This window comes from Austrofundulus limnaeus, unplaced genomic scaffold (genome assembly GCF_001266775.1).
Source record: "Austrofundulus limnaeus strain Quisiro unplaced genomic scaffold, Austrofundulus_limnaeus-1.0 Scaffold129, whole genome shotgun sequence".
NCBI lineage: Eukaryota > Metazoa > Chordata > Actinopteri > Cyprinodontiformes > Rivulidae > Austrofundulus > Austrofundulus limnaeus.
Window position 1 is genome coordinate 263,787 of NW_013952531.1, and position 15,468 is coordinate 279,254.

The 15,468-nt window shown below is 42.3% G+C and overlaps 2 protein-coding genes across 4 annotated transcripts in view; one reads left to right on the plus strand and one right to left on the minus strand.

The window, feature by feature from the left end:
- The window catches only part of abracl (ABRA C-terminal like), a 4,364-nt gene extending 3,603 nt beyond the window's left edge, over positions 1–761 (minus strand). Inside the window, exon 1 of the mRNA XM_014015413.1 lies at positions 623–761. Coding sequence (XP_013870867.1) covers positions 623–662 — 40 coding nt within the window. The 5' untranslated portion in view covers positions 663–761. The remainder of the gene's footprint in view (positions 1–622) is intronic.
- reps1 (RALBP1 associated Eps domain containing 1) overlaps positions 753–15,468 on the plus strand; it is a 20,982-nt gene continuing 6,266 nt past the window's right edge. Inside the window, exons 1-17 of one of the 3 annotated variants that reach the window (XM_014015407.1) lie at positions 753–920; positions 4,963–5,086; positions 6,537–6,766; positions 8,356–8,518; positions 9,019–9,158; positions 10,430–10,592; positions 10,667–10,730; positions 10,833–10,987; positions 11,311–11,432; positions 11,723–11,803; positions 13,137–13,224; positions 13,351–13,452; positions 14,205–14,265; positions 14,426–14,624; positions 14,706–14,903; positions 14,996–15,085; positions 15,188–15,342. In XM_014015407.1, the coding sequence (XP_013870861.1) occupies positions 768–920; positions 4,963–5,086; positions 6,537–6,766; positions 8,356–8,518; positions 9,019–9,158; positions 10,430–10,592; positions 10,667–10,730; positions 10,833–10,987; positions 11,311–11,432; positions 11,723–11,803; positions 13,137–13,224; positions 13,351–13,452; positions 14,205–14,265; positions 14,426–14,624; positions 14,706–14,903; positions 14,996–15,085; positions 15,188–15,342 (2,288 nt within the window). In that variant the 5' untranslated portion in view covers positions 753–767. The remainder of the gene's footprint in view (positions 921–4,962; positions 5,087–6,536; positions 6,767–8,355; positions 8,519–9,018; positions 9,159–10,429; positions 10,593–10,666; positions 10,731–10,832; positions 10,988–11,310; positions 11,433–11,722; positions 11,804–13,136; positions 13,225–13,350; positions 13,453–14,204; positions 14,266–14,425; positions 14,625–14,705; positions 14,904–14,995; positions 15,086–15,187; positions 15,343–15,468) is intronic. The other 2 variants (XM_014015408.1, XM_014015409.1) reach the window with 2 other exon arrangements.

Consider the following 15,468-nt stretch of genomic DNA (forward strand, 5'->3'; position numbering starts at 1 on the left):
GTGTGTGTGTGTGTGTGTGTGTGTGTGTGTGTGTGTGTGTGTGTGTGTGTGTGTGTGTGTGTGTGTGTGTTAAAAACGATCCAATGAAATATACTGTACATTGAATTAGAATGGAAACTAAAGTGCGCGTTTTATTTTGAAACACCACTACCGGAAGTGACGTGCGAACCTCCGGTGACTTGACACGGACGGCAGGAATGGCGGCTATGATTACTAGAGGAAGGAGCCCAGAGACCCTGAAACTTTACTTCTAACGGCCCCGTGGAGGAACCCGCCTCCAGCGGAACTTCGGAGCCGTCATCCCGTCGCGGATTCGGGTCAGACGAAGAACCGCAGCGCGAAGTTAGCCCGGTCCCTGCCCCACCGGAGGAGGAGGAGGCGGTTTAGGCTCCGTTAGTGCGGCTGACTTTGATTCAAGGTAGCAGCTAGCTCCGGAGCCAGCTGTTGGCCACTTCGGGCTCTGCTGCCCAACAAGTTCACCAAGTGTGTTAAAGCGGTCCTCGGTCGGGTCTTCGCGCTTGGACCGGTGCTGTTTCCCCGGACTGAGAGTTCGGAAGGGACGGGGGGACACACGACGACAAGTCGACGCGGTTTGTTGGGAACATCATCACCGCTAACTCACCGTTAGCTCCGCCGAGTTGGGACCCTGAAGTCTCGCCCATTTCCCCCCTCCTCCTCCTCCTCCTCCTCCTGCTCCTCGGGTCCTGCCCCAGCCGTTGGCTAAGTGGGGTGGTGGTGGTGGGTGGTAGCCCCCGGGTTCACCGACGATGGAGAGCCTGACGCTGAGTGATGTGGAGCAGAAATACTACTCGGACCTGTTCGTTTACTGCGACACGGACAACACCAAGAAAGTGGCTTCTAACGGCAGAGTTCTGGACCTGTTCCGGGCGGCCCAGTTACCCAGTGAAGTTGTCCTGCAGGTAAGCTAACCTGTTCTGAGCAGGTAAAGGTATACACCTGAGGTTAGCAGGGCTGGTTAGCTGCACAGCTACAGACACACCTTCTTCCTCTGGCTGCTGTTAGCCTCTTTACAAAACATACAGTGCTTACCTGTTCAGGTGTGCTTTACACTCCTCTTTGTGCTTCACATTGAATGCTGCTTTTATTCTCCATTCATCAGCTTCATCTGTGTGTTTCTGGATTCAGGTGTTATTCTAAAAAACAGACCTCATGTCACAGTGTTTACAGAGAATGACAGAATGAAAGCACAGGTTCATTACTGATTTCCTTGAAAACGTCTGGCATGTGTTCATTACAACATGTTTAGTCAAATAAATGATTTTCAACACCAGATTTGTCTGCAGATGCAGAGTCTCACAAAGTATGGAGAATATTTTAAAGGGAAATGGTCTGAACGTATTTTGCTCTTTATCAAGTCTAAGGACTCACATATTCACACAGAGCTGGGCGGTATGACCACAATTTTATACCACGGTATTTTCAACATTTACACCAGTTTCACAGTATGTCACAGTATTTTTCTTTTCATCACAGGTCAGCTGATAATAAAATGTACAAACACTGTTTATTAACTTTTCTGTTTCCCTCTGCTGTGTCTGTTTCCGTCCTCTAAACGTCGTTTCTCCTCCTGGTTGCAGACAGTAGTCATGCATTTTGGTCCGGTCATGAAGGAGGAAGGTTAAGAAAAGATTATTATCTGGTCTATTGTTTTATGTTATTTAATAAAGATTAACAGCACGACTCACCTTGACACCAGTCAATTCAATTCCACTATACCCCCCCCCCCCCCGGCTTTTCACAATATAAGCACGTTAAAGTCTCCACGCGTCTCCACATTTCCACATTAAAGTTGTGTTCGATCTAACCYTGCACGTCACTGAACAGGTGTTTATTACGTTCAACGATGGTGAAAACAGGATGTTTTTTTTACGTCAGCCAATATAAGCAGCAGAATCACCACCTGCAGCTGCAGCAATAACATTAGCATGCTAACACATATGGCCTCTGCTCATATGGATTTTATATCCATCCCCACTCATCATACCATACTAACACACATAGCGGTGCAGTGAGGAAAAGTGTCCCCCTGGAAACATTTCACTGGCGGCCACGACGAAACGTTCCACACGTGTTCAGGCTGTTTAAACRGGTATGTCGTATTCAGACAATTCACATCATAACAAAAATAAAAAACAGTAAACRGGTATACCGCCCAGCACTGATTCACACACTGATGGTGATAAGCTACTGTAGCCACAGGTCCTCTGACCACCACCGGTTACAGCACAGACCCTCACCTGTCGCCCCATTAGTGAAAGAACCAAAACACTTTTTTATCTCCTGTTGATTGTTAACAACCAATAGGATGGTTTACTGGACCTGCGACCTGTCCAGGTGTGCCCCGCCCCTCGCYCTGTGACTGCTGGATATGGGCACCAGTGACCCTCGGTACCCTGAAAGGAATAAGCGTGTACAGAAAATGGATGGGTAACATGTCCCTCAATTAAAAGTTTGTATTTGTGAATGGCTGCCAAATACCATGTCATTTTATTTACTTACAAAAACAACCAAAGTGACAAAAATAGGTCAATAATTGTGATCAACAGTTTTAATAGTCGTGTGCTCACACTCAGATTTGTCGAGTAAAGTTTGCAGAAAGACTTCAGGTGGATTCTTTGTTTACATTGAGTGCGTACCCACATTTCAGAATTCAGAATATATGTTGAAAACTGCAACACCGTGTTAATGTTTTATTCCATGTTTGTAGTGAAAACCTGTGATCTTTTATACGACTGAAGAGAATCACAGAGAGAACATCTGTCTTCTTTAAATAACCTTGTTTACTTCCTTTAATGTTTTTATAATTTACCAACACATTACCAGTAGACAGCTTTGAGTCTTTCTCATGTACGAAGAAGCATTATTGCTAACTGCTCAGTTATGATGCATTCACAGACTTTGGGACAACAAAACATCAAATTTATCATGTTTTTTACAGATGTGTTGCTTTCAAGGACCAAAACTAAATAGTATTTTTGAGCGCTGAGCCCCAATCCTTGTTAATATCGAAGCGTCATTATGTGGAACTGGTTTTACCACGAGTTTTATATTTGAAGGGAAGATTTGCTGCAGTGTTTATCTGTGATGTTGTGAACATTGTGATGTAAATGAAGAAACAACGAAAGCTAATTAAGAAAGGAGGTTGCAAATGTTTTGGGTTGAGTTAATAATTTGATATCTTAGTAATTTAACAGATCATTTAGTTTAATTTCAAACAAACAAATTAGCAGTGTTGCAACACACCAAGTTGTGTACATACGCCACCCTTAGAAATGATGACTAATATTTGATCTTTCCAGTTAGCTTTTGGGGTCTGCTCATTTCAAGATGGCGGCTAAAGCTAACTGATATTAGCAACACAAAAATGGCTGCGACTCCTGCAGTTTTACAAATACCAAGTTCATATTTGGTGTGATAGGAGCTTGTTGTAGGGAAGCAGGGAAAGCTAGACCTTTCATTGTTTTGTGTTATTTATTTAAAGAACTTTTAGAAAAAACTGTTGAGCATGGTTTCATGTCTGTACCAGTTCTCGTGATGACTCAGCATCTTTCAGCTGCTCCAATATTTGCAGTTTGTGACTCAGCGTCCTTGTCAAGGTCAACGAGGGGYGAGCTGTGTTGTAGTTTCACAGGGAGCTCAGTGTTCGTGGCCCACCGAGACGCTCTGGTAACAGGAAGTGACGGGAGCTTTGTGAGCTTCGCTCAGATAAAGTGCTGTGTCAGCAGAAGTGGGACCAGTCAGCTGAGGCGGATCACAGTCCTGAACGCCTCACACTCCACTGGTTAATATTACAGACTGCAGCCTGCAGGCTTTCCTTTATTTCACCAGTGACTCGTAGATATTTGTGCACATTTCAGACTATTTGTGTGAAAGCTTATGAAGCTAATGTTCACTGATGTTTGCATCACATCTTTGTGTTTTTCAGCTCCTTCAGGACTTTCCTGCTGTGACTTTTGGTTCTTCAGCAGTTTATACATTTTGAGATATTTAGATTTTTCTGCCAGTTTTTCTCTTCATCCTCCTTCAAGCCTTTTAAAATGTTTTATAAATATTGACTGAACCTTTAGTTGTCAGGATTGGGCTGCCAGAGCAGATTCCAGTGTTTTTATTAAAAACTGTAAAAAATGACAGGATGTGTGAGAACAGGACTGTAATCATGTGTTTATTGTAAGACTGTAGCCGGGGTCACTGACGTTCTGAGACTGAGAGCTGCTTCAACGGTTCTGACGAGTATCTGTTAGCATGTTCAGCTACTTTCCTGCTAATTTAATCTGTTTTGTGCTCAATTCAGTTCATTCATCTTTAGCTAAATCAGTTGATTCTGAGCTGGGGTTTGATAGTAGCCAGTATCGTTCTTCATCACCACACGCTGAAAGCTAATTAGCTTTTCAAGATGGCTGACAAAGCTAAAACAAGCTGTCTGTCGGTCGGTGGCGCTTTCTTATCCAAATTCTAACTTTGCTTCAACATTTTTTCTGCTGTTTTCTGTTCATTTGAGCCACGGTTCTGCTCTCTTTGGCTTTTTGGACACAGTTTTGTTATCTTACCACTGATTTTTAGCTTGTGTTTTCCTACTTGCAGCAAAAATCAGCTGCTCAGATTGAACTTGCATGAACAGCTTGTCTATTAAACATCCTCAGCTTCTACAAGAAGAGGTTTCAGGAAACCTCTTTCAGCATTAAGCATTTAAATTTATTTAGCAGCAAATTCTCTCATTATTTTTTACCTCCTAATCTACGGTTGTGAAGCACAGTTTGGAGAAAGTAAAGCAGCAACTTTGTTATTTTGTCCTGTTTTGAAAATGTAAGCTGGGCTCAAACCTTCAGCCTCAGGATTACAGAACCTGCTGCTGCTGCTGGACCTCAGTCATTTTAATAAGTTCTTTTATCCGTGTGTGTGTGTGTGTGTGTGTGTGTGTGTGTGTGTGTGTGTGTGTGTTAGATCACAGAGTTGTGTGGAGCCACTCGGCTGGGTCATTTCGGGCGGAGTCAGTTCTACATCGCCCTAAAGCTCATCGCCATCGCCCAGTCTGGACTCCCTCTGAGGGTGGAGAGCCTCAATTCAGGTGAGTCCAGAAAGAAGTGTTTCCTGTTTGTGTCTCTTTGTGGTTCTGTCTGAGACAACACAGACACTTTGTCACATTCAGCCACAGACTGGTGTTGTAACACACTGAAGTGATTCTTAATCTGATGAAGCAGAGCAGAGCCCCCCCCCCATCAGTCTGTTTGGAAACAGGACCTCAGGTTGCTGCTGCCTCACAAACTAAAAACACACCAGTGGACTATAATTAACAACAAAAAATCACCTTTACCATCCTGTCAGGTGTCTCTAAAAAGGTTTTTATGATAAATAGTGACATTTAGCTGATATCAGTTAACGACTGTTGAACTTGTTTATTTTGACTCGTTGTGTTTAGATTCATGAGTCAAACTAATGTCTGAACAGGTTAAATTAGTAATCTGTGAACTGACCCACAGGACCACCTCCATCACTGATTAAGACAAACTTTCATCCATTTAGTCCTGATTAAAAATATAAATATCTGTCTGTGTCTGTGACATGTCTATCCTTCAAATACAAAAAGTCAAAACATATTTATTCTTAAGAAAATTGGCATACTACACATGATTTAAGCCATTGTCACATAACTGGTCTATATTCTTTTAAACTTGGCTCAAAGTGAAACAGGAAGTGACATCAAAGAGGAACTCATTAATAAAATGAACTCTCTGGTCTTTGTTTATTAAAAAACATTTTTAAACTCTTCTTTGTCTCTTTGATAGAAACTAAAATAATGTAAAGAAACATCAGATTCTTCTCTACAGTCTGTGTTGTTAGCTGCTGTAACAACGCTGTTTACATGCACTCTTTGACATCACTTCCTGTTTCTTCACATGCAAATATCTCAACAACTTTTCATCTCAGTGACGTGAAATTAGTTTTACAACATGTTAACAATGTTCTCTTTCCAAAAATACCTTCATATTTATTACTAAAAACTTGATGTCACAGACACTTTAATCACAGACTGATGACCAACAGTTAGCATAGATGCTAACTTACCATTGAAAACATCATGGAGAAGCTAATGTTAGCATCACATGTATTACTGGAAGCAGCTAATCTGCTGACCCACTTAAAGAGGCAGCACAAATTAAAACGGACTCAGGGTCCTGCAGCGATTTGATGCATCTAAAAATAGATTTCACCTCCTGCTTATAGAGTTGTATTTAAGTCTCTACAACCAGCACATGATTTGTATTTCCACTGAATAAACAGGTCTTTTTGTCTCCTCTTTATGTAACTGTTTCTCTCTGTCGAATGTACAAACAGGAGCAAAGTTTAACCTTATTTTAGTAAAATAAAGCAGACTTCTCAGTACGCTTCATTTTCAGGAAGTAGTTGTTTGTTTCTGGGTAATAATGTCATCAGCTGACTTCAGCAGCTGTATGTTGACCTTTGATGGCAGACAGAGCTCTGAGGGATTAGTTTCTTTGTTTCTCCTCTCCTGTCAGTCAAGGACCTGCCGCTGCCCAGGTTTGTGGTGGGAAAGAACGAGGCAGAAGCCAGACACGCAGCTCTGTACCAGGATGCAGAGAGCCAGGGCCTGTATCCAGCCTCCGGTACCGCCGTAATCCCCAGACCTCCGGGTAGGGGTCACCAGAACAAGAAAGGTCCCCCCCCCTCCACTTCACATCCGGCCCACGAGGTCATCCAGCCCCTGGCGCCCAGCGTAGAACCTCAGGTTTGTCACTTCCTGTTTTAAAGCTGAAATTGCTGCTGCAGATTTATCCTCCCAGGTGACACAAATCTGCATGTTTTGAGGGATTATGATAGAAAGAGATGTTTTTATTTGACCTCAGGATATTACTTCCTTTACTCTTCTTCTTCTTCTTCACTGCCTTTCTGCTGCTGACCTGACTAAGTGTGGGCGTTAACCTTTTCCACTCCAGTCATCTTTCTGTGTTTTGTTGTGAAACTCTCCATGTTTGCTGTAAGACAGATTAAACACCTTTAAAGTGTCAGTGACATCTTCAAATATAAAAAGTCAAAGAAAACGTCTTTAAATTTAAGAAAGTTGGAATAATACACACGATTTAACCCATTTTGTCTCACAACTGGCATATTTTCCTTTTGAATTTGGCTCAGCTAAAGTGAAACAGGAAGTGACATCAAAGGGGAACTTTAAGGAAGAAAAATCTCTGGTCTTTGTTTATTAAAACAATATTATTTAAACTCTGACTTTTCTTCATCTCTCTCTTTTAGAGACTAAAATTATCTTAAAAAAACATCAGAAATTTCCCTTCTGTCTGTGTTGTTAGTCATTAGCTGTGTTTCCATTGACCAGGAAAATGCGCAAATTAGAATTTCGAAAATAAATTTGCTCAATGGAAACACGTCAATTAAAAAAAAAAATACGTTTTTCGACAATGTTTTTGCATTAGGATGAGGTGTTATTTCAGCCGTATCTAAATTGGTGTTTTTCACAAAACTGCAATGGAAACAGTTTTTTCACATCACAGGAGTCACGTGATCAACAACCGTCTGTTTCTACTGGTGAAAAAGACGATGATGAAGAAGATAACAGGAAGTAGAAGTAGTAGTAATATCACAGAAGTAGTATAAAATAGTAAACTCACCGACTACAATTTCCCAAAAACACAGCATACGTAGCCGCTCCCAAGTAGGGACTTGTCTCTGGAAAGCCTCGATAAAAGACGCCGACGTCTCCTCTGATGATGAGCGCTAGTGTCGTGGTAGCAACATGCTATGTGTTTACATCCATCGCCGCCATGTTTGTAATGACTTATCATGAGAACAAACGTATTCACGTGACTTTAAGAACATTTCTTACTTAATGGAAACACTGCAGCTGTGAAACTGTGTTTTTCGACATTAACAGAATATCGACAAAGTTTTCGCACATTTGTAATGGAAACACAGCTATAGTAGCAATGCTCTGTTTACATGCAAACATTCCCCTTTGACATCACTTCCTGTTACTTCACATGCAAATATCTCAACAACTGTTCATCTCAGTGACGTGAAATTGTTTTTGCAACATGTTATTCATGTTCTCTTTCCAAAAGTTTGTTCATATTTATCATAAAAAAACACTTTAAAGTAGCTTTCGTTGCTTTGAAGTGCCTCAGATGGTGGAGAGGATCTGAAACACTTCAGTTATGATGAGCTGATGTGAAACATTTATTAATTAATTAATTTTATTAAATACATTTATTAAATAATCATTCATTACTTGTTCGTTAAGTTGCAACACATCGAGTCTTCAAAGCGATGCTCTCAAACAGTTTTTACCGTGATGTGTCCTCCCAGCCTGAGCCCACGTCCCCGGTCATCTCGCCCCACCAGTCCCCTCCCACCTCCCCTCACTCCTGGAGGAAACACAAGCGGCAGCACAGCGGAGGAAACGCTGAGAGGCAGCCGGCGGTGGCTGCGACCGGAGCCGTGTGGACGCAGTTCAGAGAAGCACAAGCAGGTCAGATTTACCCTGAAACATGTTTGAAACAGCCTCATTAATCAGAGGGAACTTTGACAAGTTAGCAGGAAGAGAAACCCTCTGTTTCTGAGCCTTTAGTTGTAAATTATAACTTATGTTTGATGTTTTTGCCTTTAAAAGAACACCGTTTTGTTAATTTGAGCATGAAGTATTTATATATTTAAGCAGACTCAAGGTTTTAATCTGTTTTGTTTTAATTGAGCAACTTTTAGCTTCCATTRCTGAACTTGTGTTGTTGATTCTGTGAAATATTTTCCACATAAAACAAGCCTCTCACACAGTTTACAGACATGGCTCAGGCTGAGTGATGCAGACTTCCTGCTTTAAGATGCTTTTGATGAGAAACTCAAACTGAGTTAGTGTCACACATCTATAAATGTGTTAGCGACACACGGTGTGCTTGTGAACTGGTTGAAACACTCAAAAGTCGTACTTCCTGTGTAATCTAGACTGACGTGTGTAAACGCCCCTCCCTCCAGGTCCAGTGACAGGTGATGGCATATGGCCGTCCCATTCGTCGTCGCCGCCGCCGCTCCCGAGTCAGGAGAGCTGGGTCAGTTTCACAGCGGACACGCCGCCGTCCAGCACGCTCCCAGCAGTTCACCCATCACTGGTGCAGGTAGAGCAGCTCGACTGAAGCCTCCACTTGTAACAAATGTTCAGACTCTATTTAAGTTTTAAAAAGTCTTCTCGTTCACTACGGTCAAGATGAAACGTTGACTCGGCTCAATGAGTAACACATCCATGGTTTGACGGCGTGGCCTGTTGTTCATAAAGCTGTTTGATGATTAAAGAGCAGCAGCTCTTCCTACAAACATCTGATAAAGAACCACACTCAGCTCCTGTCTCTCTGCTGAAGCTCCGCCCACAGACTCCTTCAGGCTGCTTCTCTTTTCATTTTTAGTTTCACATCATCAGAGTCTGTAAAGCAACACGTCTGTTTCATCGTTCGTTCGATGCTGCCAGTTCAAAATATTTAACTTTATTTACAAAGGTGTTCCTCAGACAAACATTGAGATCACTTCCTTCAAATATTTTTCTTCTTATGAAGCTACACTTCAGCTATTTTTAGCTTTTAACTTGTTTTGCTATTATTAGCCTTTAGCCACTCTTTTACAACTTGAACTTGTAGCTAGCCATTTGTTCATTCGATTTAGCCTTTTGACTGTTATTAGCTTATAGCTAGCATTTTGGCACCTTTAACTTTCTTATTTTCTCCTTTTTAGTTACTCTTTAAATTTTAGCTTTTAGCTGGTGTTTTGCTGTTATCAACTTTTAGCTTCTAGCTAGACTTTTGATAGTTGTGTTGTTTGTTTTTAGCTAGTCTTTTGTTACTTTTAGTTAGCTTTTTAATACTTGTAGCTTCTAGCTAGTCTTTTGAAATTCTTAGCTAGCCTTTTGGTAGTTGTGTTGTAGCTTTTTGCTATCTGTTGCTACATTTTGCTTTTAGCTAACATTTAGGTACCTTTTGTTTTTAGTTTGCCATCCAATAATTTTAGCTTTTAGCTAACATTTTGCTGTTTTCAGCTAGCATTTTTTCTATTTATGACTTTTGTGTAATATTATACGTTTTTTAGTTAGATTTTAGCTAATATTTCTCTTTAGCTCACATTTAGCTTCTGTTAGGAAATTAATTTGGCACTTTTAGCTGCCTTTTAGCCTGCTTCAGTTAGRCTTTTTTGGCTATTAGCTGGACTTGTATTGTTCTGGTTTTTAGCCTCTAACAACTCAGTTTTAGCTCTTTAATAAAATTCATTCGGCGCTTCATCTTCTCAGAGAAGAAGTCCTTACTCTGTCATTCTACCAGAATAAATAATTTGTAAGTTCACGTGTGTAATTCTTTTTTTTTTTTTTTTTTTTTTTTCATGTGTGTAATTCTGCTTCCTGCAGGAAAGCTCAACGATACGAACCGTGGCCTCGGCCGCTCTGACCAACGAGCTCCAGCGACAGTCCAGCAGCTACGACGACCCCTGGAAGATCACAGATGAGCAGCGGCAGTATTACATCAACCAGTTCAAAACCATCCAGCCGGACCTCACGGGCTTCATACCTGGTGAGAACACACAGACACACAACATACAGGAGCTTCACTGAGCCCAGGGTTATTCACCTCTGTCTGTGACACAGGTTCAGCAGCTAAAGAGTTCTTCACTAAATCAAAGCTGCCCATTTTAGAGTTGTCACATATCTGGTGAGTCCTGTCAGTTTTTATCTGGACTTTCCCCTCAGTTTGATCATCAGATGTTATTAAATGCACACAGTCCTGCTGAGCTGCTGTCTGCTGTGTTTGAAGGGAGCTGTCAGACTTCGATAAGGACGGAGCTCTGACCCTGGACGAGTTCTGCGCCGCCTTCCACCTGGTCGTGGCCAGAAAGAACGGCTACGACCTCCCGGAGAAGCTGCCGGAGAGCCTCATGCCCAAGCTGATCGACCTGGACGATTCAGCAGGTGCGCCGGCTGTCCCTTCGAGTCATTCTGTGTCGAGTCACTTCTGATTCTGAAGAGGATTGACACGTTTGTCAGCTGTGAGCTCAAGTTTCAGAGCAACCTCAAGCTCATTTCTCAGAAAATCCTGAAGTTTTGGGGTCAAATATCTGGAACCACTGGTCAGATTGTCCTGAAATTTGACATCAAAATTGACAAATGTGCCAATTTTCATCAAGTTCTAAGGTTGTCGGGTTGAAACCGTTGGCTGATTTGGTGTGGAGTTATCAACATGAAATCTCAGTCTCTTTAATTCCTTTCATTAAAATTTTTTTTTGGACCTCCAGAAGTCCCAGAGCCGAGCGCTGACGTGGGCTACTCGGCGTCTCCGGTGGAGGTCCCCCCCAGCAAGTCTCCCTCCATGCCTTCGCTCAACCAGGCGTGGCCCGAGATGAACCAGAGCAACGAGGTTCTCACACATTTTCACCCAAACTCTTCCTGTTTTTCTTTTGCCTGATTTTCATTTGATTCTTGTGAATGAGTTCCTCAGAGTGACTCGTTTGTAATTTCATCCATCCTGACGTCACTCATCGTCTTCCTCAAACATATTTACTGATATTTGGGCTCGTCCTGTCTCCCTCCTCCGGACACACCGGTGGTTCTGTGAGACCCGTGATGTTCAGTAAACGTGTGATGTCACTGTCAGCTGACTGACCTTTTGTTTGTTTCTCTTCTCACTGTCTTGTGTGTCTCCTGCAGCAGTGGGAGACGTTTAGCGAGCGCTCCTCCAGCTCACAAACTCTGACCCAATTTGACTCTAACATTGCACCAGCTGACCCTGTAAGTCAATCACTTAGTCCGCATGTTTTCACCTGTTAACCCTCTCTGCAGAGTCCTCCTGCTCCTTCTGTTCTGTGCATGATGTTCCACCTCCATGGGTTCAGTTTGCCTGGCTCAGCTCCTAGAAGACGCCACATTTTAACCTTTTTCAGTCTTTTTGCTCATGTTTAGATGTTTCTGATGTTCTCAGAGGCAGTTCAAGAATAAAAATGTTGTTGTAATTAAATGATAATACCATCTTTAAGGCAAAAAGAATGACGATTTATCATCTTTATGTTTTAAAACCAGGGTTCATGCCAGGTCTTAAAAGGTCTATAAAAGTCTAAAATTTGAAAATCTAAATTTTAGGCCTAAAAAAAGTATTAAAAATGTCCAAATTTTCATCCAAGGTCTTAAATTTAATTTTGTCAAATCTTAATTTTTTCTACTTCTGATCATTCCTGAGAACCGTTGGCTGCATAAATAAATAAAGTTAAAAGTTTTAATCAGACGTTGACCTGATCTGTCTTCATGAAGTGGTAAGTTTGTTACTGGTCATGATTCAACTACAAATCCCCTGATAACACACAGCCCCCCACATACAGCCCCCCACATACAGCCCCCCACACACAGCCCCCCACATACAGCCTCACACATACAGCCTCACACACACAGCCCCTCACACACACAGAGAGTTATTTAGCTGCAGAACAAACTGAAGCTCAGTCATGTCCACTGCTTGTTGTTAAACTTGTTAAAGTCAGTTTTCAGTCAGACTTGACTTGATATCAATGATTGTTTCACTCAGTTAAAACAGTTCACAGCACTTAGATATGATCGTTTCATTCAAATTATTTATTGTTTTTGTATTAAAATTTAATATTCTTTAATAACTAAATTGATAGTAATAAAAGGTTTTTATTATAAATTTCTGGGACCATTTGAACGTTTCTGTTAATGTGTTGATTTGGTCTTAAAAGTTGTTACTAATGGTCTTAAAGGTCTTAAATTTAACTTAGTGAAACCTACATGAACCCTGTAAAACACTCATCTCAGTGATCATTCCTGCTCACACAAAGGTTGCACAGAACCACAAAATCTATATTTTATATTTTAGCTGCACAATAATCACCAGATATGTTATTTGTGTCAAAGTGCTGCAGTTTGAACAGGTAAACTGCTGTTAGTGTTTCCTGTTGGTGAACGTCACTCTTCTTCTTGTTTTAGTCAAAATTACAAGGAGTCACTGATCCAGGAAGAAAATGGAGCACAGCTCATTTGTCTTATGTTTTATTTAATCTTTTGTTACGACTTCTTCTTTTTAACCAGTTTGTTGATGCGTGTGCCCCTCCAGGACACGGCCATCGTTCATCCAGTGCCCATTCGGATGACCCCCAGTAAGATCCACATGCAGGAGATGGAGTTGAAGAGGACGGCCAGCGGTAAGTGCTGTCATTTTTCAAATAAATAACGCAGTAATTAATAATAATAATAATAATAATAATAACAGGCTAATTATACTGTTTATTTACTGTTAGGCTCCATATTTTCTGTGTTTTAACCTGCAGACCACACGCACCCCACCAGTCCTCTGCTGGCAAAACCTCCGGAGCTGTCTGAAGAAGCCAAACTCACCGCTTCCATGAAGTTTGTAGCTGCCAACACTGTGGGTGAGTTAACAAAATAAATATAATAAAATAAACTGGCTGCAGAGTCAGAGCTGGAAATGTTCAAATCAAACACATGATGAACCCTTTTACAAGAAAATAGGTTAACAGAGGTTTCTGTAGCATTGCTTTCTTTCTTTGTGAATAATTAATGTAAAAGTTGCAGACAGATTGCATGTAGAGGTTGTCAAGAAGAACAGAAACTTAAAACAGAGACAGTTGTTTTTTAGTGATGATGTCATACCCTGCAGATCCTTCAAGTCTTTAAGGCCTTAATTAGCCTGAAAATGTCTTAAATCCATCTTTGAGGTCTTTAAAATGTTTACACTGTAGGTTTAGTCTCAAATATTAGAATAACTTCAACTAAACTAAAGTAATTTACAGAGATCCTCAGGCAGCTCGTTGGTTTATGGTAAAATTTGGCTAAAAGTGTCTGCAGGTGAGTGACAGCCAATCAGCATCCAGCAGACCTTTGTTCCACCAATCACAGCTCAGCAGCTGCACACTTTAGCTCGGGTCCAGGCAGAAGGTTTCACTCAGTTTCTAGTTTTATTTATGGTTTTAGAAATGATCCAGCTCGTAGTACCTGTGCCCATCCTGTGTGTGGCGCCGTCACACTGCCATGAAAACACACAAACAACTGCAACACTCCTGAGGTCCACTTCATTAGTTTGGTTCTGTASTTCTGATGGGAGGAGCTAGACTTKWTTAGATTCTGGGTCCAGATTAATTATTGTCCTTTCATCCCTCGTCAGGTGATGGTTACAGCAGTTCAGACTCCTTCACCTCAGACCAAGAACCCACCAGCAGACAGAGGTACGCTGTGTGTGTTTGTTTGTTTGTTTGTTTGTTTGTTTGTTTGTTTGTTTGTTTGTTTGTTTGTTTGTTTGGAAAAGAGCTGGAGTTTAGACCAGCTCTGAGCTCATGATTGTTTACCTGTTTGTTTGTTTGTTTACCTGTTTGTTTGTGTGTTCAGGTCTCAGTCAGGTGCGTCTCCAGAAGCCCTGAAGGTGGTAGCTCCGCCTCCTCCTCCTCCCCGCCCCCAGCCCTCCCACTCTCGTTCTTCTTCTCTGGACATGAACCGCAGCTTTGCTGCCACGTCTACGCCAGGACAAGCCCAACCCTCCTCCACCGCCTTCCCTCCCGCGGTGCCCCCTCGCCCGCTGCCCACACAGGTACCCCCCCTCAAAACAAACAAACAAACAAAAACAATTAATAAGCTTTTCCTCTGCTGTTAACTGTCCGTCTGCTCGTAGACATCCGTACCGCTCGCAGGGCACCGTGCGGAGGCTGAGGGTGTTCCTGGGGGCGGAGCTACGCTCACCGCCACCACCTCCCCCCAGCAGATTCCTCAGCAGCCCAACTTCGCAGACTTCAGCCAGTTTCAGGCCTTGGCTGCCTCTGAGCAGCCCTCCAGCCTGCCTGAGGTGGACAAGCACARGGAGGCGGGACAGGTGGGCGGAGCCTGCAGCAGGTTTCAGGATCTGGACTGGCTGCCCACCCCTGGTTATACAAACAGATTTATTTGTGTTTCTCATGTCCTCAGGGGGACAAGATGTCGGAGGGCGCCGGCCCTTTAAGAACCGTAAAGAGTGACGGTCCAGCAGACGAGAGAAGCTCTGCTTCAGTCAACTCTGTACGTCTTTGTTGCACAAACAAAACATTTGTGTAAACAGGAAGTAGTTTCTGTAAAAACATCCACTCCTCTTCCAGTAAGCAGGGTTGTTTTTCCCATCAGGCCAAGGGCTCGTCAGGACCGCTGGCTCCTCCCCCTAAACCCGTTCGTCGGAGGTTAAAGTCTGAAGACGAGCTTCGGCCCGAAGACGAACCACACGGGCTGCAGAAATCCAGCCTCATCGCCGCCCCCCTGACCACACAGCCCTCCATCCCCAGGTAGGATGTATTTACAGGTGCTGGTCATAAAATTAGAATATCATGAAAAAGTAGATTTATTTCAGTAATTCCATTTAAAAAGTGAAACTTGTATATTATATTCATACATTACATACAAACTCATAT